The sequence below is a fragment of the Sceloporus occidentalis genome, unplaced genomic scaffold, assembly GCF_023333645.1.
Source record: "Sceloporus occidentalis isolate IW3139 unplaced genomic scaffold, rSceOcc1.0.p SCAF_4, whole genome shotgun sequence".
In the NCBI taxonomy this organism is placed as follows: domain Eukaryota; kingdom Metazoa; phylum Chordata; class Lepidosauria; order Squamata; family Phrynosomatidae; genus Sceloporus; species Sceloporus occidentalis.
Genome location: NW_028316984.1, coordinates 84,578,413 through 84,602,605, shown reverse-complemented (window position 1 = coordinate 84,602,605; position 24,193 = coordinate 84,578,413). Strand labels below are relative to the sequence as shown.

General features: G+C 44.4%; 1 protein-coding gene and 1 long non-coding RNA gene across 5 annotated transcripts in view; one reads left to right on the top strand and one right to left on the bottom strand.

Moving 5' to 3' along the window:
* Positions 1–24,193, bottom strand: part of LOC149314201 (uncharacterized) — a 303,565-nt gene that overhangs the window by 34,501 nt on the left and 244,871 nt on the right. The gene's annotated exons all lie outside the window — the stretch shown is intronic.
* Positions 8,280–24,193, top strand: part of PATL1 (PAT1 homolog 1, processing body mRNA decay factor) — a 32,278-nt gene continuing 16,364 nt past the window's right edge. The window contains exons 1-5 of one of the 2 annotated variants that reach the window (XM_089520654.1): positions 8,280–8,365; positions 21,018–21,129; positions 21,419–21,633; positions 21,743–21,817; positions 23,485–23,679. In XM_089520654.1, coding sequence (XP_089376780.1) covers positions 8,351–8,365; positions 21,018–21,129; positions 21,419–21,633; positions 21,743–21,817; positions 23,485–23,679 — 612 coding nt within the window. In that variant the 5' untranslated portion in view covers positions 8,280–8,350. Of the gene's footprint in view, positions 8,366–21,017; positions 21,130–21,418; positions 21,634–21,739; positions 21,818–23,484; positions 23,680–24,193 lie in introns of both variants that reach the window. The other variant, XM_089520653.1, reaches the window with a different exon arrangement.

The following is a 24,193-nucleotide window of genomic DNA, read 5'->3' as shown; positions in this document are numbered from 1 at the left end:
GAGACACAGAAGAGCAAGGGGTTTAGGACGAATAGAGGCTCCTTCTAGTCTGGGGAGACACAACGGAAGAGCCTTGGATGCAGCCGATTTTCATTGGCTGCCCCACCAAAAAAAAAACCCCAAGACTTGTGATGTCTGAAGCCTACGCGCTTGATTGACAGCTTGCAGACACAAATGGGAACGGGGAGCAAATTAATCCACTTTAAAATAAAGCTATTTAAAATAAATGGGAACGAAAACAGGGTCTAAATGAATCAAGGTAATTTTCCCCTTTTCGTCATGGAAACGATGGAAAAAATTCGATTTATTCCCAGAACATAATCAGAATTGCGCCAATATAATCTGTTTTATCTGCCAAGTGGGAACACACACACACACCACCTTCCCCACTTGAGTGTGTTGCATTGTAAATCTGTTAGAATGGTAAAAATATTTTTTAATATTGCATTTGTACACACGGTGTTATGCAAAACGGCATTGTCTATTTGTCCTTTTTTGTGTGCTATTTAAGTGACCTATCAACCAGTCAGGAACACCTTGTAGCATTCAGGCTTTTTAAAAATACGACTAAAAGTAATATTTTATCAAAGCTTTAAAAAATTTCCCTGCATGGCAGGGGCTGGACTGGATTGCCCTTGTGGTCTCTGCCAAATCTATGATTCTATGAAGTTAGGATTCCAGTTCTCAGATAGCACAGCCAAAAAAAGTCACACACCAAAGCCTTGCATTTTACATATATTTTAAAATTCTGTGTTACTTTGACAAAGTGTTACTTTCTAAAAATGGTAACTATAGGAAAGCTGGAACTATGTAACTATGTACTTTTAAAAAGTATACCTTTCAACTTTGCCTTGTGATTTTTAGTCTGTAAACTGTACTGGGTCATTCTGGGAGAGGAAACTTTTGAGAAGGCTCATTTTTGAAGAAAATGTGGAGTTTGTTAGGCCAGTGTTATCGACTTCATCATGGCCTGTTACAGACTGCCAAAATAAAGCTGCTTCGGGTCTCTTTGGAGGTATGCTATTTAAATGATGCATGCATCCTAAGAATCCGGAAGCTGCACCAAAAGCTGCACTCCGGTGCTTAGGAATGGAGTGTGGCTTTGGTGCGACCTCCGGACTCTTAGGACCCATGCATCATTTAAATAGCATACCTCCAAAGAGACCCGAAGCAGCTTTATTTTGGCAGTCTGTAACAGGCCCATATTTAGCAACATACAGTGGAGATCAATAGGAGTACATAGGACCATCTTGTCTCACAAACAAATCATCTGCAGCTGTCACTGTTAGTATGTTTGCCCACTCCACTCCCTTCAGTCATACTTAGACATACTGCATACTTATCAGGAGGATTATCTAGATGCCTTAGCAGGAGAGGAGGTGAGTGTTAAGAATATTGCCACTGAATCTACAACCTTTTTACAGTGTTGTTACTTCCAGCGCATCTTATCAGTGTTATTTGCAAGGTATTTTACATGCAGCCCTGAGCTGATGTCCTGAGTTCTGGGACAGCCAGTGTTGTGGTGGCATGGTTTGAGTGTTGGATTAGGACTTAGAGAGACAACAGTCTGAATCCTTAATTGGCCATGGAAACCCTCTGGGTGGCTTTTAGCAAGATATACTCTCAGAGGAAGATAATGGTAAAGCTCATCTGAAGAAATCTTGCCAAGAAAACTCTAGGACTGAGTCACCATAAGTCAGAATTGACTTGAAGGCACAGAGTAGCAACAACAACCTAAATTGTTTGTTTGAGTTGGAAAACAAATATGCTTTCCAACTGGATTCCAATACACAGACAACCAGAAGAGAGTGTGAAGTAAATATATATTATTATCTATTATATTATTATCCCCATCTATTATCCCCTCTGTTGTAAGCCGCCTGGATTCCCAGTGATTGGGCGGCATATAAATACTATTATTATTATTATTATTATTATTATTATTATTATTATTATATCTTTTCTGGCTGTTGGCCCAGGAGATAAACTAAAGGATTCATTGTGTCTGGTGAAAGTGAGCATCCCAAACACAAATCATAATCTATGTTGGGAAAGTTTGTATCTATTTTCTCTAAACACCGAAGATACATCTTCTGCTGCTTATGATTTGGTAGTTATTTGTATGTTTTGACAGGGTGCCATCCCCAACCAAATCATCTTCATCCCAATGGGCAACACCATAGTTGACATCTGTGCTACTTAGCCATGAACTAGTGGGGGTCCACAGTCGGTTGCTAGTTTTCTGAGAAAGAAACAAACAATGGTAGCCAATGGGCACAAATATGGTGCTGGTCCCTGGTACATATTAGAAGTGCAACAGTGCTTAGTACTGAAGAGAGGGCAGTAGTAATAGGGTTAGATAGTTTGAGTGACCCAGAGTGTCTTCCCTTCTGCTCTACTTCTGCTGATCTGTCCGTGACATACACTGATACCCTTAGGGATGTTTTTCCACCTCATCTCTACCTGCCAGTTCTGTCTCTGCTCTTCCATAGGATGAACCTAGATAAGATAAACAATTCAAAGATACAGCTGTGTTAGTCTGTAGAATCAGCAAGTAGAGAGATCTTGTAGCACTTTAAGACTAACTGAAAGAAAGAAATTAGTAGCATGAGCTTTTGTAGACTTCAGACTACTTCCTCAGATGCATTTGAGGAAGTAGACTAAAGTCTATGAAAGCTCATGCTCCCAACTTCTTTCTATCAACACACTGTGTACGTTTCCTATCTTAGAATAGAATTCCTACAATAAAGCTTTTCCTTGTTTGTCCAAGTCATTAGTATCTTTTCTCCTTAACTGGAGGGGAAATGCCAGCCTCCCGCATCAGATAGCCTGCAAAGCACTGGTTTATATCACTCAGTCCCCTCAAGCCTTTACAACAGGGGTAGGCAACCTGCGGCCCGGCGAGGCCTTGGGACCGGCCCCAGCCCAGTCCTGCCGCCGATTGCCGCCGGGGCCTTTGGGGGGCAATTGTCTATAGAAGCCTCAGAAACATGCATTTATATTAACATTAAAAAAAAAAATCAGCAAATTTTTTCGCGTGTCCTCCATTTTTTTTAAAAAAGTGTCTTCCATTTGAAAATTTTGTCCTACATTTGCCCTGCTTTATTTATATATTTAATTTTTTAAAAAAATATTTAATTATTTATTTTTTGGCTTCGGCCCCCCAGTTGTCTGAGGGACAGCAACCTGGCCCCCGGCTCAATAAGGTTGCCTACCCCTGCTTTACAACCTCATACCTTCTGGCAGGGATGAAATTATGAGGGGTAGCATGGGATCATTGCCTCCCCCATTAAATTTTCCTTCAGGCTCCACATTTCTAACATTACAGCCATTCAAAACCTCAGTTGGACATTTACATATCCAAAGAAAAGAGGCACAGAAAGCTAACGAGTGTGAATACAACAAATATAAGAGCTCTAGGAGTGACTGATTTTCAATATCTCAGTCTCTGCAATGCTTGAAATTTGGAGACTGAAACACATTTCTTATTTGGGGGAAGCAATTTCCTCATTTATCCCTCCCATAGCTATACTCCTGGGGAATTACCCAGACGCCATAATTGCTCTTGTGTCTACTTGGGTTTGTTTCCTTGATAAAACAGGCCTTAAAAGGTGTGCTAAACATTACCTAGAATTTGTTAATGAACAGAGCCAAGAATGTTGGAACTTGCTCCCTTCATTCTAGATCTTCTAAACAGGAAGGAAGATCCAGAGGTCAGTGGCCAGTGATCCAGAAAATGGGTCATTATGATCAGAGTGGCAGCTCAATTGTTTCAGTAATAGGATGAACAATGGCAAAACACTGTAGTTTTACTTTGTATCCAGCCTGTGCAGCTGCTGGGTTTCAGAAGTTCATTGGGGGATTCCTAGAGGCTGCAGGCAGTCTGTAGGTGGCACTTTACTTTGCCACCCCACTATTAAATATAATGGAACTAATGAATCAAGTGGAAACACAGGTTTGAGGGTATGTGAGAGCACCGAGTATTATTGTGGATCAATAGGCAGATTGCTATGTCCTGAGGTAGACAACAGGGATGTTTTTATGGCTTTCTGTGCCTTGCCCCCTGGGGGAACCTTTACCTTTTGCCTTTCTATTCCTCTGGAATCGCCACACCAAGCTTTTTCTGGTCTAAAAAAGAGGGGGAAATGCTACTCCTGGAAGCCTCTAGCAGCAACAGTTTACCATTTTGATAGGCTGCAAGGCCTCCTTGTGTTGGTTAGCGTCAAAAGTAATCATTTTGGGGAAACAGAAGTGGACTTCAGCCACATTGGGGTTTCTGTTTTCTTTTTTGATAGTTCATACAACTTTGGGAGGATTCCAGGGCATGAAAGTGCCCCTCCCACCTGGCACAATTGCCTATCGCTTAGTTCCTACCCTCCAACTGTCCTGTTTTTGCATGGACCTTCCTGCTAAATCCTCAGGCCTCCCACTTTTCCAGCTGTATTTAAAATGTTCCAGTTATCTCCTCTTCCTCCCACTTCCCCCTTTGTCTTCAGCTTAATGGATACAAAAGAAGATCCCACTTAATTAACATAACAAGGGGAATGGAATGGGCAGAATGTTGCCCTTCCCAGTTTGAGGTGTGACTTCAAGAAGTTTCCAAATTATGGCGACCCTATTGCAGGGTTTTCTGAGGCTGAGAGCGTGTGATTTGCTCGAGGTCTCCCAGGGAGTTCCCATGGCTGAGTGGTCTCCAGAATCGGTGTCCAATGCCCAAACCACTAAAGTTGCAGGTTTGCAGTTTGGGCGTATTCCTGGACTCACCTTTGAACCTGGAGGCCCATGTTTCTGCAGCAATCAGGAGTGCTTTTGCATATTTAAAACTTGTGCGTCAACTGCATACTCTGACTCACAGAAAGAGACTTATGGGTCTAAAACACTGCAGAAATAATCCAGTTTGAGACCAATTTTAACTGCCTTGGCTCAGTGCTGGGGAATCCTGAGAACTGTAGTTTGTTGCGGCACCAGAGCTCTCTGACAGAGAAAGCTCAATGCCTCACAAAAGTACAGTTCCCAGGATTCCCTAGCATTACGCCATGCCAGTTAAAGCAGCCTCAAACTGGATTTTTTCAGCAGTGTGTTTTGGACTATAGACATGGTAATCAGATGTTCTCCTTTTCCAGGACATGTGGTACATGTCAACTTTCTGCTCAGAAGGAATTCCAAAATGTCCTCCATTCTGAGCATGACTGAGAAGCCCATTCATCATGTTTGCTGTTAAACTCTGGGAACTTGTATGACAAGCCTCCAAGCCATTTTAATGAAGATACGTTCATCAGAAAAATATTATTATTATTATTATTATTATTATTATTATTTACTTTATTTATACTCCACCCTTCAGCCCTAATGGCTCTCAGAGCGGCTTACAATTATTATTTTTAATAAGACACTTCCCTGCCCTCAGGCTTACAATGTAAAAGACATGACACAAAAGGAGAAGGGAATGGTGGTGGGGAAGGGGATGAGGTCCAGTGGTACTTCTCTCCCTCTGATACCTGGACCAAGGCAGATGGACTAGAGGGAGGGCTGTTCTTCTTCAGGCTAGCCCTGATGGAGCTAGGCCAGCCTATTCACTCCCTCCCAGGCCGAAGGATGACAGTTATGGAGGGAGAAGCCTCTATCTTCAGGCTAGCCCTGATGGAGCTGAGCCAGCCTATTCCCTCCCTCCCAGGCCGAAGGATGACAGTTATGGAGGGAGGAGCCTCTATCTTCAGGCTAGCCCTGATGGAGCTGGGCCAGCCTATTCACTCCCTCCCAGGCCGAAGGATGACAGTTATGGAGGGAGGAGCCTCTATCTTCAGGCTAGCCCTGATGGAGCTAGGCCAGCCTATTCACTCCCTCCCAGGCCGAAGGATGACAGTTATGGAGGGAGGAGCCTCTATCTTCAGGCTAGCCCTGATGGAGCTAGGCCAGCCTATTCACTCCCTCCCAGGCCGAAGGATGACAGTTATGGAGGGAGGAGCCTCTATCTTCAGGCTAGCCCTGATGGAGCTAGGCCAGCCTATTCACTCCCTCCCAGGCCGAAGGATGACAGTTATGGAGGGAGGAGCCTCTATCTTCAGGCTAGCCCTGATGGAGCTAGGCCAGCCTATTCACTCCCTCCCAGGCCGAAGGATGACAGTTATGGAGGGAGGAGCCTCTATCTTCAGGCTAGCCCTGATGGAGTTAGGCCAGCCTATTCACTCCCAGCCAGGCCGAAGGATGACAGTTATGGAGGGAGGAGCCTCTATCTTCAGGCTAGCCCCTGATGGAGCTAGGCCAGCCTATTCACTCCCTCCCAGGCCGAAGGATGACAGTTATGGAGGGAGGAGCCTCTTTCTTCAGGCTAGCCCTGATGGAGCTAGGCCAGCCTATTCACTCCCTCCCAGGCTGAAGGATGACAGTTATGGAGGGAGGAGCCTCTTTCTTCAGGCTAGCCCTGATGGAGCTGGGCCAGCCTATTCACTCCCTCCCAGGCCGAAAGATGACAGTTATGGAGGGAGGAGCCTCTATCTTCAGGCTAGCCCCTGATGGAGCTGGGCCAGCCTATTCACTCCCTCCCAGGCCGAAAGATGACAGTTATGGAGGGAGGAGCCTCTATCTTCAGGCTAGCCCCTGATGGAGCTGGGCCAGCCTATTCACTCCCTCCCAGGCCGAAAGGTGACAGTTATGGAGGGAGGAGCCTCTATCTTCAGGCTAGCCCCTGATGGAGCTGGGCCAGCCTATTCACTCCCTCCCAGGCCGAAAGATGACAGTTATGGAGGGAGGAGCCTCTATCTTCAGGCTAGCCCCTGATGGAGCTGGGCCAGCCTATTCACTCCCTCCCAGGCCGAAAGGTGACAGTTATGGAGGGAGGAGCCTCTATCTTCAGGCTAGCCCCTGATGGAGCTGGGCCAGCCTATTCACTCCCTCCCAGGCCGAAAGATGACAGTTATGGAGGGAGGAGCCTCTATCTTCAGGCTAGCCCCTGATGGAGCTGGGCCAGCCTATTCACTCCCTCCCAGGCCGAAAGGTGACAGTTATGGAGGGAGGAGCCTCTATCTTCAGGCTAGCCCCTGATGGAGCTGGGCCAGCCTATTCACTCCCTCCCAGGCCGAAAGATGACAGTTATGGAGGGAGGAGCCTCTATCTTCAGGCTAGCCCTGATGGAGCTAGGCCAGCCTATTCACTCCCTCCCAGGCCGAAAGGTGACAGTTATGGAGGGACTGCGCTCTATCTTCAGGCTAGCCCTTATGGAGCTGGGCCAGCTACTTTTGTGGTGCCTTGTCCTCCTTTGGTTAGGCCATCTGGCCGCCCTGATTATAGGGGGAGGGAGTAAGTATATGGACAAGACCATGTAATTCAAAAATTGTATAGCACCTCTGTGACATTGCAAAGCTCCAGTGTATACAAGAACAAGCTTCAGTGCATGGCCCACACATAGACAGGGTGGGTGACCTAGCGTCCTCCTTTTCCAGGACATGTATTCCATTTCAATCTACTGCCGAGGAGGAGTTCCCAAATGTCCTCTATTTTGAGCAGGGCTAAGAAGCATGGGTTTTACATTTCTAGGAGCGATCTGAGCTTTTATTGGGTCATGTCCTCTCCTTCCCAGGACATTGTCCTCCATTTCAACCTTCTGTCCAGGAGGGATTCCACAATGTCCTCCATTCTGAGCAGGACTAAGAAGCAGGGATTTACATTTATAGGAGAGTTCTTAGTTTTTATTTGGTCGTATCCTACATTTCCCCCACAAATGCACTTCATTTCAAAATGTCCACCATTTTGAGCCCCACTAAGAAGCATGGATTCACATTTCTGTGAGTCTTCTCAGTTTTTACTGGGTCGTGTCCTACATTTTTCACCAGTGTCCTCCATTTCAAAATGTCCTCCATTTTGAGCTTGATGGATTTACATTTTTAGGAGTGTTTTTAGCTTTTATTTTGGTCATGCCCTCTTTTTTCTGGGATGTCTCCCATATGGAGGTGAGGACACTCTCCACATGGCACCCAACAGCAATTATTGTCGCTAAAGCAATGAGAATTAAATCTTGTCAAGAGAGTGACCCATATATATGCCTCTTGGGAGAAATAGGGCTCTGGCCCTTTAAGAGCCCCTCCGCCCTTCCTTTAACGGAAACTAAAGAAGCAGCGTTTCCCTTTTAATAGCGGGACTCGGGGAGTGTACGGCCGAGCAGCCTACTGCGCATGCGCGACGGAAGCGCCTACGCCAGAGGGCTCCTCCTTGCGTCTCTGTGGTGGACTTTTCGGCGATGACGTCACGACGCAGGGGGCACGCAGTTCAGGGGGCGGGGTCCCAGGTCTAGAGGAGGAGGGCCGTAGCGGAGGCTCCCGGGCGCTCTGCAGGGAGACTCCGCGCCCCGCCAGCCATGTTCCGCTACCAGGTGAGAGGAGAGGCCGCGGGGGAAGAGAGCCGCCGGGAGGCTAGGCCTCTGGTTGTCGTCATCGTCGGCGGCGACGGCGACTCTACTGCTCCCTGCGGACGCGAAGGAGGACCACCCTTGCGGTGACCTTTGACCCTGCGATGGGGCTCCTGCCAAGCAGAGAGGAAGCCGAGAGGGGACAAAAGGGTTCATTCCGCGGGTTGGCTGGGGTGGGAGCCCCTTTGGACTGAGGGAGGCAAGGAAGGGAGGAAGGGGCCAGGGAGAGCCCTGATGATCCGGTCCTTCAGGGCTTCTTCCCTCCTTTCCCCGGTTGGCAGCCAAAGGGAACCAGGTGTGCCCTCCTCACCAAATGAAGCTCTATAACACTCATAGGAATGTAAATGCATGCTGCTTATTATCATTATCATTATTATTATTATTATTATTATTATTATTATGTTTGTTTATACCCCGCCTTCCTCCCGGTATAGGGACTCAAGGCGGCTACAGGGACTCAGACATGGTCATAATGGGGGACCATCAAGGCAAATGGAGGGCATGACCAAGAAATAAGCTTTAAAACACTCATGTAGGTATAAATGCATGCTCAAAATGGAGGGCATTTGGGGGGGTTCCTCCTGGACTGAAGGTTGAAATGGAGGACATTCAAGGAAAAATGTAGGGGGTTACCAAATTTTTAAAACACTTAAAGACACTCATAGAAATATAGAACCATGCTTCTCAGATCCAAAACACACTGCAGAAATAATCCAGTTTTAAACCGCTTTAACTGCCCTGGCTCAGTGCTAGGGAACCCTGGGAATTGTAGTTTGTTGTGGCACAGACCTCTCTTGACAGATAAGGCTAAATGTCTCTCAAAACTACAGCTTCTAGAATTCCCCAGCACTGAACCAGGGCAGTTAAAGCGGTCTCAAACTGGATTATTTCTGCAATGTATTTAGGACCTTAGTCATGTCCAAAATGGAGGACATTTCAGAATTTCTCCTGATCAGAAGGTTAAAATGGAGGATGTTTGAGAAAAATAGAGGGTGTGACCAAATAAAAAGCTTTAAAGCATTCATAGGCCTGTTACAGACTGCCAAAATAAAGCTGCTTCTGGTCTCTTTGGAGGTATGCTGTTTAAATGATGCATGGGTCCTAAGAATCCGGAAGCTGCACCAAAGCTGCACTCTGGTGCTTAGGAATGGAGTGTGGCTTTAGCGCGACTTCCGGACTCTTAGGACCCATGCATCACTTAAATAGCATACCTCCAAAGAGACCCGAAGCAGCTTTATTTTGGCAGTCTGTAACAGGCCATAGACATTTAAATCTGTGTTTCTTAGTCATGGTCCAAATGGAGGACATTTTGAAACTCCTGGATAGAAGTATGATGTGATGTAGGACATGTCCTGGAAAGGGATTGCATCTGGGGAGGAGAGAGAATGGCAAAGTTCACAACCTCCAACTCTGTCGCTTGATTTTTTAAAGCTGATAAACTAACCCACGCTGTAGGTGCTTTTTGGTATTTGAGGTGGGTGGGTGAGGCTTTCGAAAAGGGACCCTTGTGTTGCTGACTTGTATTTGCTGTTGCTTAAGCGAGTTTTAGGGAAACAGAAATTGAAACTTACAAGCCTAGTCTAGGATGACTGGGGGTTGAGGTTGGGAAAGGCCCACAAATGAATTCTGGACTACTAGGGCCATCGGATTTTCTTCTTGAGAAATTTCTGTCTAAGGGATGATAGGTGACTGAGGTGTCACTGCGACCCTGAGGTTTGCTTGATAAAATGCCAAAGAACAAGGCTGGCTGGAAGTGAAAATCCATAGACTGGAGCCAGCAGTACTGGCCTTGCATGTGTGTGTATCTGTCTGAGAGAGAGATGAGAGAGAGGGAAACAGCCAAGCAGATTTGGTGCTTGAACATACAAATTTGTATGAATGAATAATGTGTGCAACTGATTTGCCTGTGAACTAACACTTTGGAAGATTCAACTGCAAATATTATTTAAGCAAACAAAATATTTTTGCAGGGCAACCGAATCTCTCTTTAATATTATTGTGAAAAACAGGATTTTTTTTTAAAAAATGAAATCAATAGGGAGTAAGATAACATATAGTAGGCCCTTGGTATCCACTGGAATTTGGTTCCATGACCTCCCTGTCTAGGGTTGCCTTAATTCTCTTCCACAAAACTGGGACAAAATGTAGGACATTAAAAAAAAGAGAACACAGCCAACTAAAAGCCAAAAAGATTTAATAAATTTAAAAAAATTAATATAAACTCATGTTTCCTAGTCATACTCAAAATGGAGGAGATTTTGACATTCTTCCTAGACAGAAGGCTGAAGTGTAGCTCCTCCACTCCAACCAATGTGACCTACTTTTAATAACCCACCTCCCCCCAAAAAAACCCAGGTTTGGCACAGGCTGAAAATGACTTGAAGGTACCCAGTCATGGTCACCATAAGTCAGAAATGACTTGAAGGCACACAACAACAAAATACATCTAATAGCGTGATGTAGGAGTTTCAGCACTGAACTATGACTCTGGAGATCAGGGTTTGATTCTTGATCAGCCATGGATACCCAGTGGGTGGCCCTAGGTTAAGTCACACTCTCTCAGCCACAGAACCCCCTGTGATAGGTTTACCTTAGGGTCGCCATAAGTTGGAAGGCACACACAATAACATTCATCTAACAACAAGGTATAATGGCTTAAGCATTGAACTACATCTCTGGAGATTAGAGTTTGATTCTTGCTCATCCATGGATGCCCACTAGGTGACATTGGGTGAGTCAGACACTTGCAGCCCCAGAAACCCCAGTCATAAGTTTGCCTTAGGGTTGCCATAAGTGGGAAACTACTTGAAGGCACACAACAATGTACTTCTAAACCAGGCAGGAGAAAGGACTTGTGGCCCTCCAGATTTTGATGGAGAGCAAAACAATCCCTTACTGGCTATGCTGGATAGAGCTGATGGGAGCTGCAATCCCAAAGCAGCTGGAGAAATGTAGGTTTCTACTTGGGGATAGGTAGAAAACAAACATCTTCAGCAGTTCTGTACAAAAAGGTTTCAGACAATTTTGAGACCACACAGAAAATCCTACAATAAACAAACAAACAAAATCTTTTCATTGGATCTCATATTCCTTTGAAGTGTAGTGGTTTCAGGGTTGGACTACCACTCTGGAGACCAGGGTTCAAATCCCGTCTCAGCCATGGAATCCCATTGGGTGACCTTGGGCAAGTCACACTCTCAGCCACAGAGGAAGGAGAGGACAAACCCCCTCTGAAGAAACTTACCAACAAAACCCCATGAGAGGGTGGCCACAAATTGAAAAGGTCTTGAAGGCACACAACAGTGGTCCAAAACACACTGCAGGAATAATCCAGTTTTGAGACCGCTTTAACTGCCTTGGCTCAATGCTAGGGAATCCTGGGAACTGTAGTTTTGTGAGATGTTGAACATTCTCCATCAGAGAGAGTTCTGATGCCAAAATAAATCACAATTCCCACGATTCCCTAGTATTGAGCCAGGGCAGTTAAAGTGGTTTCAAACTGGATAATTTCTGCAGTGTGTGTTTTTGGACCTACAAAATATTCATTTCAGGGAGAAGAAAATTGTCCACCTTTGGTCTCGCTCTCTCACTTTGGCAAAGGAAGAGATGGGATGCTGCTCCATTTGAAAGAAAGCCAAGAAGAGCTCTGAGAGGAAAAGTGGTCCTGAGAGGGTTCCCGGACAGCTCTTTCCTTTTATAAACGGAGGGAGGGAGAAGAAGGCAGCATTTCCATGCCAGGAAGATCCCCCCCAAAAAAAATTCAGGGGGGGGAGTGAAATCTCTGAGGGGTCAGAACGGAAATGTCTACAGGCTGGACACCTTGGTGCCCTTGCATTATGAATTAATATCCCTTTCAGACCCCTCCCAGGAGATGGAAGTTTGGGAGGGAAGAAGGAATAATAGTGCACCTGCCCTGGATAAATAGTCCACTTTCACACCGCTGTGGGTTCATCCTATGGGGATTTGTAGTTTGACAAAGGGCTACTTTAGCCTTCTCTGCCCATGACTCTTTGTGCCTCTTGTTGTTATGTGTGCCTTCAATTGGTTTCTGATTTATGACAACCTTATGTCCAGGGCCTGCCAGCTCCCCCTTTTAGCCTCCACTTTTCACCCATACAGGGTCTGAGCAGCAGCCCCCTCCCCAGCCATCCTCCTCGGCTACCTCAGGGAGGGAGACTCTGTCCCAGGCCCTTGGCCCAAAACAAGAGTGGCACATCATTGGCTTGCTCCACCATGGCCCAGAAAGGCAGCTGAGGTGGTGGAGGAGAGGCGCTAATGAGAGATGGGCTTTCCTTCCTTTTCCTCGGCCCCCCGCTTCCTTTCCCCAGCTGGACTGAAGGAGGCCTCCCTGACTGCTCTCCCAGGCGGTCACCTGAACAACATCACCCCACTTGGAAGAAGAGGCTACCAGGATTCTTTCTGCAGTGTGGAGGAGGGAGAAGGAAGGCACTGTTTGGTGCCACTTTAGTTGCCAGGGCTTCATGCGGAATCTTCAGCTCGGTGCCCAGGGCTGGCTCCAGCCGCTGACAGCGCTTCCCACCGAGCACCACAGCCAGCTGCCATCTTGGAGGAGGAGGAGGAGACGTGACTCACGTCACCTGACCTGAGGGAAGGAGCCCAGCATTCCTGCCTTGTTCCAGGCATATTTTGTCAGTTCACAGTCCAACTGGAGCTTGACAAAATGTGCCTGCCTGGAACAAAACAGGAATCCGGGTTTGGAGAGTCAAGAACGCCCAGCCGGGCAGGACAGGTTTTGGACCCTCCAATCCGTGAATGTCCCGGGAAAACCCGGGAAATGACAACCCTATCCCCGTGGATACCAAAATCCATGCATGCTCAAGTCCCATTAAATGCAACAATATGATTGATGCCCCTCATATAAAATAGCCAAATCAAGGTTTGCTTTTTGGAATGCATATATTTTTTAAATACTTTCAAACTGTGGATGCTTGAATCTGTGGATAAACAAATTCGTGGATATGGAGGGCTCACTGTAATTGATCAATTACATTAATATTATTGGCCTATTTTGACCTTTTAGGTGTTCGGCTGTTAGTATCTGGCAGGCTTCTCATAGATGCTTGATCTGTGCTGCTAAGGCTTGTTAGCTTTATTGGTTCCAAGTAGTAAAACCTCAAATAATGGTGAACATGAAGCAGAGAGAATTCTGTACAGTATATAATCTTGTAGCACCTTTGAGACTAACTAAGGCGCATTATAGACTGCCTGTTTGGGGTGGCCTATAACTGGCCCTTTCCCCGCTGGATTGGGGCCTCAGCTGCCACAGCGGCAGCCTCTGAGGCCCCAATCCGCCGCTTTCCAGGCTGCGGGGAAGCGACAAAAGGCTGCTTCCCCGCGGCCTGGAAAGGGGTGTCCTTGGGGCTTCAAGCCCCAAGGACACCCAGCGGCGGTGGGGAGGAGGAGAAGCTCTGCGTCGCTGGGCGCAGCCTTTACAAAGGCGGAAGCCTTTACAAAGTTGGAAGGAGCTCCAAAACGGAGCTCCTTCCGGGGCCGCGGAAAGGGCACCCCAGGCGCCCTCGCGCGGCCCCACTACGTCACTTCCGCGCCACCCCATTTGGAGGCGGCGCAGTCGTGACGTAGTCATGGCGGCACCCATGTGTATAGGGCGCTGCCATTTTCTACGCACTCTGCGCGTATTAGGGTTAGGGGCATCAGGAAGTGTACGTTCCTAACCCTAGTACGTACTTAATGCCCATCTGTAACCGGCCTAAGTTGGTCTTCTTTCTTTCAGTTAGTCTCAAAGATGCTACAAGATCTCTCCACACACTGATTCTACAGACTAATACGGCGATATCTTTGATTTCTACAGTATAGTGTCCACTTATAGATAGATTGGGTACTGCTGAGGTGGTGACTTGCAATGTTTGTGTTGTGAGTTTTATTTTGTAATTTGGGTTTGCTAATACAAGATGCTAATTTACTATGCTAATCAGGCATAGGAAACCATGAGTGGGATTGCCTACTTCCGCTGCTGTTGACCATTAAACAAGCTGAGTAGAGTTTATGAGAGTTACAGTCCAAAATATCTGGAGGCCACCAAGTTGCCTACTGCTGTGTTAAGATTCTTCTCTTTCTTCTCTTCCAGCAACTTAATGGACTGGATCTCATTGTGGGACTGTGATCTGAATCCTTTTCTTTATCTTGCTTTCCAGATTTAGTCTTCTCTATGGCATAGTCTATATCTGAAATAGCTAAACTGTGAATTAAGTCATGTAACACCTAAGTGTGCTTCAGATATCAGAGTCTTAAGTAGCTCTTTGGCTTGTAGTAAGAATAGTAAAAATTTTATTCCTGTGTCTGTATATTATTAGTGTACTATAGATTGTAATGTACATAAATGACAGAGAGCATAAAATTAAGGCATATGGGTTGGTGTTAAATTTTTCTGGTTAATATGAAATACAAGAGTGAAATGGATATAAATACAATGAAAAGAAGCTCATTGCTTTTAGAGCCACTAGGTATATGATTAAGTACTCATAACTAATCACTTGCCTTCCAGCTTTGCAAGAATCAAGGAGGCTGTTTTTTTTTGTGTTAGTGTTTTGTTTTGTTTATGCAGTAAATTCTTACTTGTGAAGTTTTTGTGTCAATCTACCTTTTCCCACTATATGGATAGTGCCTATGGCATGAATACAACAAACTCACAAGACCCTCCAGGATATGTTACCAACTTGCTTAAAGTGAGTTTATGTGTGGTCTCTTGACTACAAAAGGGATAACTAACAAAAGGTTCCCCAGTCTTTGCCTTAAGGCTTTAGATAGGTGAAGGAGAAGATGAATTGATTAAATGCCCATTGAATTAATTTATTGCCCTCCATTTATTGGCACAAATGAAACTGACAGAGTTCCCTTTAAATCAGGAAATGCTAGTTCTCATCTGCCTGATTCCATTGCTAGCACAGCTGTTTCTTTTACAGAGCCCAGAGAAAATGTTGTTACAGTACACTAAACCCAGAGATATGAAAACATGCTGGCAGATAGTTTAGGGTTGCCATGCTGGTCAGTTACTCAGTCAAATACTGTATTGTCACTTTGTGAGTTTTTTTTTTAAAAAAAAGCTTTGAAGCCATGATAGCCAATGTATAGATGACAACTTATCCTTACATCTGCCTTTAGAAATAGCTTTTGTTTTTAAATTATTGTTGTTATTCTGCTTTATGTGTTTAATATTTTTAAATAAAAGCCAAAAAGCTTACTATACTTACTATACTTAAGAGTAATCACACTAATCAGTACTAGTTATTACATTTTACAGTGATGGTTAACTAATTTGTTTTTGTGGGTACAGTCATATCAGACTGCCTGAAGTATCTCTTTTGTTCTAATGAAGTGTGTGCATGTGTGTGTGTGCATGCGTGTCTCATGATGTGGCCAAAATAAGACAGTTGAGTTGGATTATCAGCTTCCAGGGAGATTTCTGGCTTGATATGTTCAAGGACCCATTTATCTTTTTGGCTGCCCATGATATTCTCAGCATTCTTGTCCAGCACCACATCTCAGATCATTTGGTTTTATTCTTATCCACAAGGGCCAATTGAAGGAAGTGCTGTTTTTGCAATACTTCAGGAGATGCTAGTCCACTATCTTTCTGGTTCCCAAGTAAGAACAGTCCTGAACCTGAGAAGGGTGAACAAGAAGCAACAGTTCAGAATGGAGAGATTGAAGAGCATCCGTCAGCCATTTCTGCCAGGCAATTTTCTAGCTTCCCTCAATTTGGCAGATAACTTATTTGCATATCACAATTTACCCAGCAGACTGCAGCTTCTTTTGCTTTGGTTATGCCAGAAAGCATTTTCAATACAGAGCGCTTCCCTTCCCTTAACTGCAGCACCTAGGATATTCACCAAAGTGTTATTGGTGGCAGCATAGAAAAGAGATCCTATGAACATCTACCCTCATTTGGATGACGTGTTAGTATGTGGAGAGTCCTTTCATCAGGGACAAGGATCCAGATGTCTGGAGGGTGCTAGACTCAGTAAATCGGCATGGTTTTCTGGTAAACTATGAGAAAAGCCAGTTGGTCCCCTCTCAGGATAGCCAGCATTTGGGAACCCTAATCAGGATAAGTTCAAATACTGGGTCTCCAATTAGAAAGGACATGGAGTATCAGAAAAGCTATTGTGTTGATCAAGAGGTCCAGCCAGATGGACCTGACCCAGCTGGCACACCTGCAGGGCCTAATGTTAGTGAGCATAGATTGCTTCCTGTCCAGTGGCTGTTACCACCTCACCAGGCCACCACTGATGCCACAAGTCCGTTCAAGATCTGAGTTCCCCCTTGAGTCCTGTGGTTTCTGGGTTGGTGTACTTCACCAGCAGTGATCAATAAGGAACAGTTCTGTGGCACAGGGAACTTAGGGGAAAGCACACAATCAGACACAAAATCAACTGACTGGAAGTCAGAGCAGTCGGATTGGCTCTCTTAGCATTCAACCACCTGGTAAGAGGAAAGGCCATTCTTGTTAGAACTCAGTTACAACCCAGGCTCACATAAGCCGTGAAGGGGGCCTTCGAATGAAGGAAATTAGTCTTTCCTTTGGACAGAAGCCCACCTTCTGTCTATTGAAGTAGAACACCTCCAAGGTGGTCTCAGCTCCAAAGTGGATTGGCTCAGCGGGACCAATCTGGACTGAGTGGAGCCTACACCTGGAAGTATTCCAATTGATAGTAAACCACTTTGGGAGACCAAAGATGGACCTGTTTGTATCAATGGCCAACCACAAGGTTCCCAGATTCCTGTCAAGGTACTAGTCAGAAAGTGTGGAAGGTCTGGACTCCCTAACCTCTCACTGGCCCATGGATCTACTATATGCCTTCCCACTAATGCCTTTTCTTTTCAGGCCTCTCAGAAGTGTAAACACTGAGAACATCCCACTGATTGTAGTGGCTTTGGCTTGGCCAAGACGCCCTTGGTACTCTGACATAGTCTGGCAGTGGATTGCTTCCCACTCTAGAGGAGACCCAACCTACTTTCTCAGGGCAGAGTACAGTTCTCCCTCTGTTCTTGTGGTCTTCAGACTCGTGTCCCTCGCTTATGCAAATGGAGGGGGAATGAATGGGATGCATGCGCCTGTGCCTATATTCAAGCCAGTGGGGCTTGAATATAAGAAAAACTCTGTTTTCGCGAGGGGATCCGGAACAGATCCCCTGCGAAAAAGGAGGGACGACTATTCTGATCAGACCTGGATTGGTTCCAGCTTCATGCATAGCTGTTGAGAAATACATGCTATAGAATAATAGATACTCATTCTGATAGGGTATCAAAGACTATCTTGGTTTCTAGATCTCCGTCACCAACAGGATGTACAAGTATTCCTTTTGAGTATTCAGGCAATGGTGTAGATGGAAGAAGCTAGATTGCCTTGTGGTTTATGTCACTCTGCTGGAGTTACTGCAAGAAGGTATGGAGAGAGGGCTCAGGCCCAATACTATCAAAAACAGGTTGCTACTATCACCTCTATCCTACACTGAAGGATATGAGACTATCTTCTCATCTATATGTATGCAAGGTTTGCTAAAGGGCTGGTGCTTTTGACTCCCCCAAAGATCCACAGATTCTCTTCCTGGACTCTCCACACTGTCCTCGAGGCTCTCATAGTTCCTATCTTTGAGCCTGTTAGCATCTCACCCAGAAACCTTCTTGGACTGAGAGCAGTCATGTCAGAGTTGAGAACCTTGTCTTCAAGAAAGGAATTGTGCATCAGCAGATCAATCCAAACTTCATTCTGTAGGTAAACTCATTGTTCCACAGGTATCAGGCCTTCCCAACTTCTAGAGATGATCTGTCATATGTTGGACGTGTGCCACAGATCAAGAAATATCTCAAGAGGACAAGCAGTTTAAGACATTCAAATTCTCACCTCCTATAGCCAGTGCTCTTTGAGGAAAAAGGTCTCCACATCTAGACTGAGCAGATGGATTCAGACATGCATCAGCACTTGCTACACATCTATGGGGGTACTGCTGCTGGGGACCTATCCTAGCACATTCTACAATGAGCACAGTAGCATCAGCTGCCTTTGCAACCAAAGTGCTTCTGACTGAGATCTGCAGGGCAGCTACATGGAAGTCTCTGTCTATATCAAGCATTACAAATTGAACACCTTTGCTTTGGCAGAGGTTGACTTTGGGAGAAAAGTGCTTCAACAAATAGTGGAACAGTGATGCATCTCAAGTGCTAACAAAGTTAGGATGTTCCTTCCCTCTCCCCAAAGAAAAGAACTGTTTCTACTCCCCTGTGAGGTTATCATTTCCTGTAGAAGAAGGGACGAACATCCTCCCACCCTTTACATAGTGCTGGCTATCAGTGGATGGGTGGTTGTACATAAATTTGCAAGGACAGAGTACGGGTTAGTTATGCCTCAACCTGTGACTTACCTGTTACGACGATCTCTTTAATTCTTCCTGCTTCCTTTATCCTATTGTCAGATAGGCTTTTCTGTTCAGTATCTCATCTGTCTCTAGACAAAGCGGGAAGCATATTAGTGAGTGTGGAACGTGTTGAAGCTGTTGTCCAGTGATGAGGTGCCATCCTTTTCCCTTCTTCTCAGCACTGAGGTATCTAGCTGCCACACAACTGGCCTTGTGGAAGAATTGCTCTGCCTACTGGGCAACCTCAAAATACTTATTCTTTTTTGCCTACAGAGAAAGGGGTGGACCAACCCTCCCCTTTTCCCAGGAAATGACCATCTGACAGGTGAATGCAGATTATTCTTTTTCTAATATTGGATTTTCATACCTTACACTCATTACAGTGTCTGTACCTTTAAAAGGTAGCCATATGAAATACACATTTTCAGACATTTGGCTAGTTTTTGTTCCTTGATTTTGCTTTCAATTTCTCCCCATTAGAGTTGCAATCACATTTTCTTTGTCTATATGGGAGATGCTCTTTACTTGATCTATTGGCTCGCCCTCTAATTGTCATCTATGTCTCTGCGTTCGTTTATCAAATACCATTATGATTGACTTAGATTTGTTAATAGTTAGAAAATTATTCTGACAATAAAAACTAAGTCTTTTTAACATCTCTGCATACCTATTTGCGAGTATGATAACAATATCATATTGTCAGCATAAAGCAAAGTGAATTATTTAAGTGATTATTTACATAGGATGAGTTTCTTCTGGAAGGAAGAAGGACAATGTCCTATGGAAGAAGTGATATATATAAGTCATCCCTCCATATTTGCGGCTTTGATATTTGCGGATTTGATTATTCACGGCTTTCATTAATATGTTCTCTCTAGGACTGTCGAGGTCCTCCAGTGCAACTCTGTGGTCAACTTTAAAAGTTGCACTGAAAGACCATTTGTAGTTCCTCCAGCCCAGTTTTATGGTCAGTGTCTGTCGGATGTTGATCATAGAGTTGCACTGGAGGACCCAGAGATTCCTAGAGAGGTGTCCTCTCAGGTAAAAACAGTGTTTTTGTTATTTGCGGTTTTTCCATATTCATGGGGGTCTTGTTCCCCTAACCCTAGCGAATATGGAGGGACAACTGTACTTCAGTTCTGGAACCTCTTAGTCAGAATTGATTTGCTTAAAATTTGACAACAGATGAAGAATTAGTAATTTGTGGGCGGTAGCCTTGCATGGCAAAGCACAACATATTCCATACTTTTCTGAATACAGGTGGTAAGAAAATAGTATAACAGGCTGCTACAGCTGTTCTGCTAGATGCATATTCAGATACCTCCACATATTCAGATACCTATGTCAAGTTTTCAGAAATGATTTGCATTTGCATTTTTGTGAAGAAGACCCACAGTTCAGCAGGCAAGCATGTGCTTTGAATGTAGAGATTCCTAGGTAGCAGTATTACAGAATGGGAAGAAGGAGGTGAAGTGAGTTAAGATTCTGTGGACGTGTTGTTGTTTTGTCCCTTCAAGTCATTCCTGACTTATAGTGACCCTAAGGCGAACCTGTCACAGGTTTTCTTGGCAAAATTTGTTCAGAGGAGATTTGTCGTTGCTTTCCCCTGAGGCTGAGAGCATGTCGTTAAAGGGTTTTATGGGTGAGCTGGAATTAAACCCTGCTCTTCAGAGTCATAACCCAACACTCAAAACTACTATGCCATAGTGGCTCTCACCTGAAATTAAAAATGATGAATGGGACTTCTAGCTTGACCTGAGAAAGCAAGATCTTGAGAAAACAGGATTTTGATAGAGGCTTTCCCCTTAGGGATCCTATATCTTAGCATTTGAGACTACAAATCTCAACCGTATGCCTTTGCTCTTGCCCAAAAGTACACCATCCCAGTTCATAACACAAGCAGCTTTCACCTGTGAAGCAAAGCTGTAAACAGTGTGGGCTTGTGTGGGGGTGTTGTATTTCCATAGTCTTTGTCCCTAAATAGTCCAAAATAATTGGTGGTTAAATGGGAGATACAAGGCAAAGGTATTCCGCATATTTATTGGGAGGGTGATTGTTTGGCTGCACCTTCTGTAATTATGATTTTTGGAGTTTTTTATTAACAGTTTTCTAAATCTCATACTTGTGGAATATTATTTTGGGATACTATAAGAGATGGTCAAAACTTTTCAGTTTTTGAATTCAGTTTTTGAAATCAGTGCTGTGTTTTCTTCTGTTTTAAGTCTCTTGAGGACTGCCCTTTAGATGAAGATGATGAAGCATTTCATAATTTGGCTGAGGAAGATGAAGATATTGACCAGTTCAATGATGACACATTCGGAGCTGGTGCAGTTGGTGAGTTTGTGTCACAGATGTGCTGCTTTTTCCAACCATAAGCCTAATTTTAGATACTCTGTTTTCCACATACAGCCATAGTTGTACTGAAACATTTTCATTTATTCCCTGCAGAAGATCTTTTGACCAAGGCCGGAGTTGCACTACTGTTGTTTAGTCTGCCTGGGCTGTTCTTTACTATTTTTGTCTTTTGCCTTTGAGGGATAGACAGATGATGCTATCACAAAACAAGGAGTAAGGGATAGGGCAAGAGTGCTAGGCAGAAATTCTTTTTGTCATTCCTTTGTAGACGATGACTGGCAAGAAGCCCATGAAAGGCTGGCAGAGCTGGAAGAAAAGCCTGCATCCTCAGGAGATCAAGTGGACCAGGGAGTCACTGATGAAATGGACCTGTTGGGGGACCATGAGGAGAATCTGGCTGAGAGGCTGAGCAAGATGGTGATTGACAATGAGCTGGAAGACCCAGCCATCATGCAAGCTGTGCAAACCCAGCCCCTGGTGCAGGTGTGTAGCAAGTAATGATAGTGGTAGAAAAGGAATAATCTAATATCTGGTCATAGGTTATAGACTCCTTTCTGTGATTTTCATCCCCATTTTATCTTCTTTCCAGCAGTCAAGTGGCCTCAATTCAAGCATCTGGGATGGGCCTTCAGTTCTCAGACGCATTAGAGGGCCTCTTCTCACTCAGGTGTAGTACTCTGTTTACTTTCCTTCCACTCCATCAGAAAAATTCCTATTTCCTAGGAAGTTGAACATCCTTTTCTTGTTACAGTCGTGTTTCAGTGTTGATTTAGTACTCCCTGAAATTCTTCACCATAAACAGATCATGGAAGAGAATAAAGAAGAGCCTGGAAGGAAAGCTATCTATTTTGCATTGCAGTTCTTAGGATTCCTCAGGCGCCAAGGCTGCCATGTTACATTTTGAATTCTGGCTGCTGTTGTCCAAAATAATAATAATAATAATAATAATAATAATAATAATAATAATAATTCCTAAAGGGGGAGAAGAGAAAGAGAGAGCATGTGAAGATTTTGTAAAAGGAGCAGAAACCTTTCATTAAGGAGACTATGACCTCAGTTATGAAGGACAAGGTATTGTAGTTTGAGAAATAAGATCCCTGTCATTAGTACAAGGTACTATATGGAATACATCTTCACTGTAGGTGACTGTAGGCTGGTGGCTTAGAATTCCAGGGTGGTGGCTTGGCTTTCAGGATTTGGTGTTTCCTTTTCAATGTGGTGCTTTGAATTTGCCTGAAAGAAAGATCAGTCATTCAGAGTTTCTGTTTGACTATAAAGAACCAGGATGTTCTTTCCTCTGCTTGTGGATTGTTATTCCAGAGAAAAATGTGTTAACACCAAAAATAAATACAGACAAATAATAAAAATAAATACAAAGATTAGAGAGAGAATAAGAGAGATTCCTGGAGGAAAGGCATTTTGTAGGCTGAAGTAATGGGAGAGCTGTTGGCTTCTTTTTTAAAGCACCCAGCTGAACACTTCTACAACTAGTAACATGTGAAGCTTCAGATTTCAGCTAGGATTCTGCTCTTTCTAACATGCTGCTGTCCCCAGAGCACTAATGGGAAAAGTAATTTCCCTGTATGGTGTGCTCTGTTTCACCAAGTGTACTCATTTATTAGGTTTACCTGGAAACTTCTTTTTAAGATTTAGAGGTCTTTGCATTTAAGTGCAGTAGAAGCTAATGACCAGGATGGGAAAAAACATTAAAACAAAGAATCACCAATAGCAGTCATTTTCAAGCTAACAGATGTAGTGAACCAGTATATTCCCCCCTCTCAACATGTCAGGGACCAATATAATATTTGTGTTTCATTAGTATTATATTAGCATTGATTCCTGGAAACTTGCTATGGACCAACAGCTGGTGGCTCATGAACACAGACCACCAGTTTGAGTAGCACTGATCTAGAGCTTTGTAGATGCACAGCACATGTCTGCTGTTCTCACTTACTGGTAAATCTGTTCATCTAAACAAACAAAACAAAGACCAAAAGATTCTTATAAAACTGTGGGAAACTGGATAGAAATATCCTTGAATCCCTTTCTCTCTCCTTGAGATATATAAGAATTGGTGGCACAGCTAGTGTGTGGCCTGTTAGGCAAAGAACCAAAGGGATTTTATTAGCAGGTTAGTCACCAGTAAGCAGAGCTGTATCTACTTGCTGTTTACAGTCATCAAGTGTATTTATCAAGCATTCTCATTCTTCATATCTTACTCGTAAGCTCTACTTCTGTGTGGCAGTTAAATGTCCTAGAGAATGGAGAAGCGTTAAGCTATGTTCCACTTCTTTCTCTTCTGAAACGGCTTAAGTCACTTCCCCTTCTTTACAGGAGGTGCCCTCTGTGTCGGTGCTGGAATATGCCCTACCCCATAGGCCTGCCCAGGCCCAGGAAGAGGAGCAGGATGTTTCGGAGCGGGCGCTGCCTAGGCGGTCATCCTCACCAGTCATTGGCAGTCCTCCTGTTAGGGCTGTTCCTATTGGGACCCCACCTAAGCAGCCCACCATGCCCAATTTTAACCAGCAGGTATTCCTTAATCCACTTGTAATAAGAGTGGGTGGGTTTGCTTTTAAGGTGTAACAGATTGAAAAAGAGCTTTTACAGTGCTCCAAAATATGGATTGCCACTAAATCCTCTGTATGTGCCTTCTCTTTGCTCATATCTCTTTGGGATGCTTTCTACCTGGCTTCTCTTTGAGCTTGTGACATTTTAGCTACACTGAGATTCAGTGTTGTCTTTCACCTGTGTTATCTACCAGAATTAAAATTAATGCCAGAAACTTCACATTTTTATAGCTTTTTTGATAATGGTTATACCATGAAAGGCAACATAAAGACCTGGGAAGGATGTACTTCTCCGCTGCAGACTGCTCAGTGAAGTAGGGGTCCCACATCACCACCACCCACACACCAGTATTGTTCTTTTTGTTGTGTTTTGTTTATTTTTTTCTTCGTCATTGAGGTTTTTTCTTGAAAGCACTGAAAATGATGACACTAGGAAGTAATCTTTGGATTGCTACCATTGCACAGTGTGGGATGGC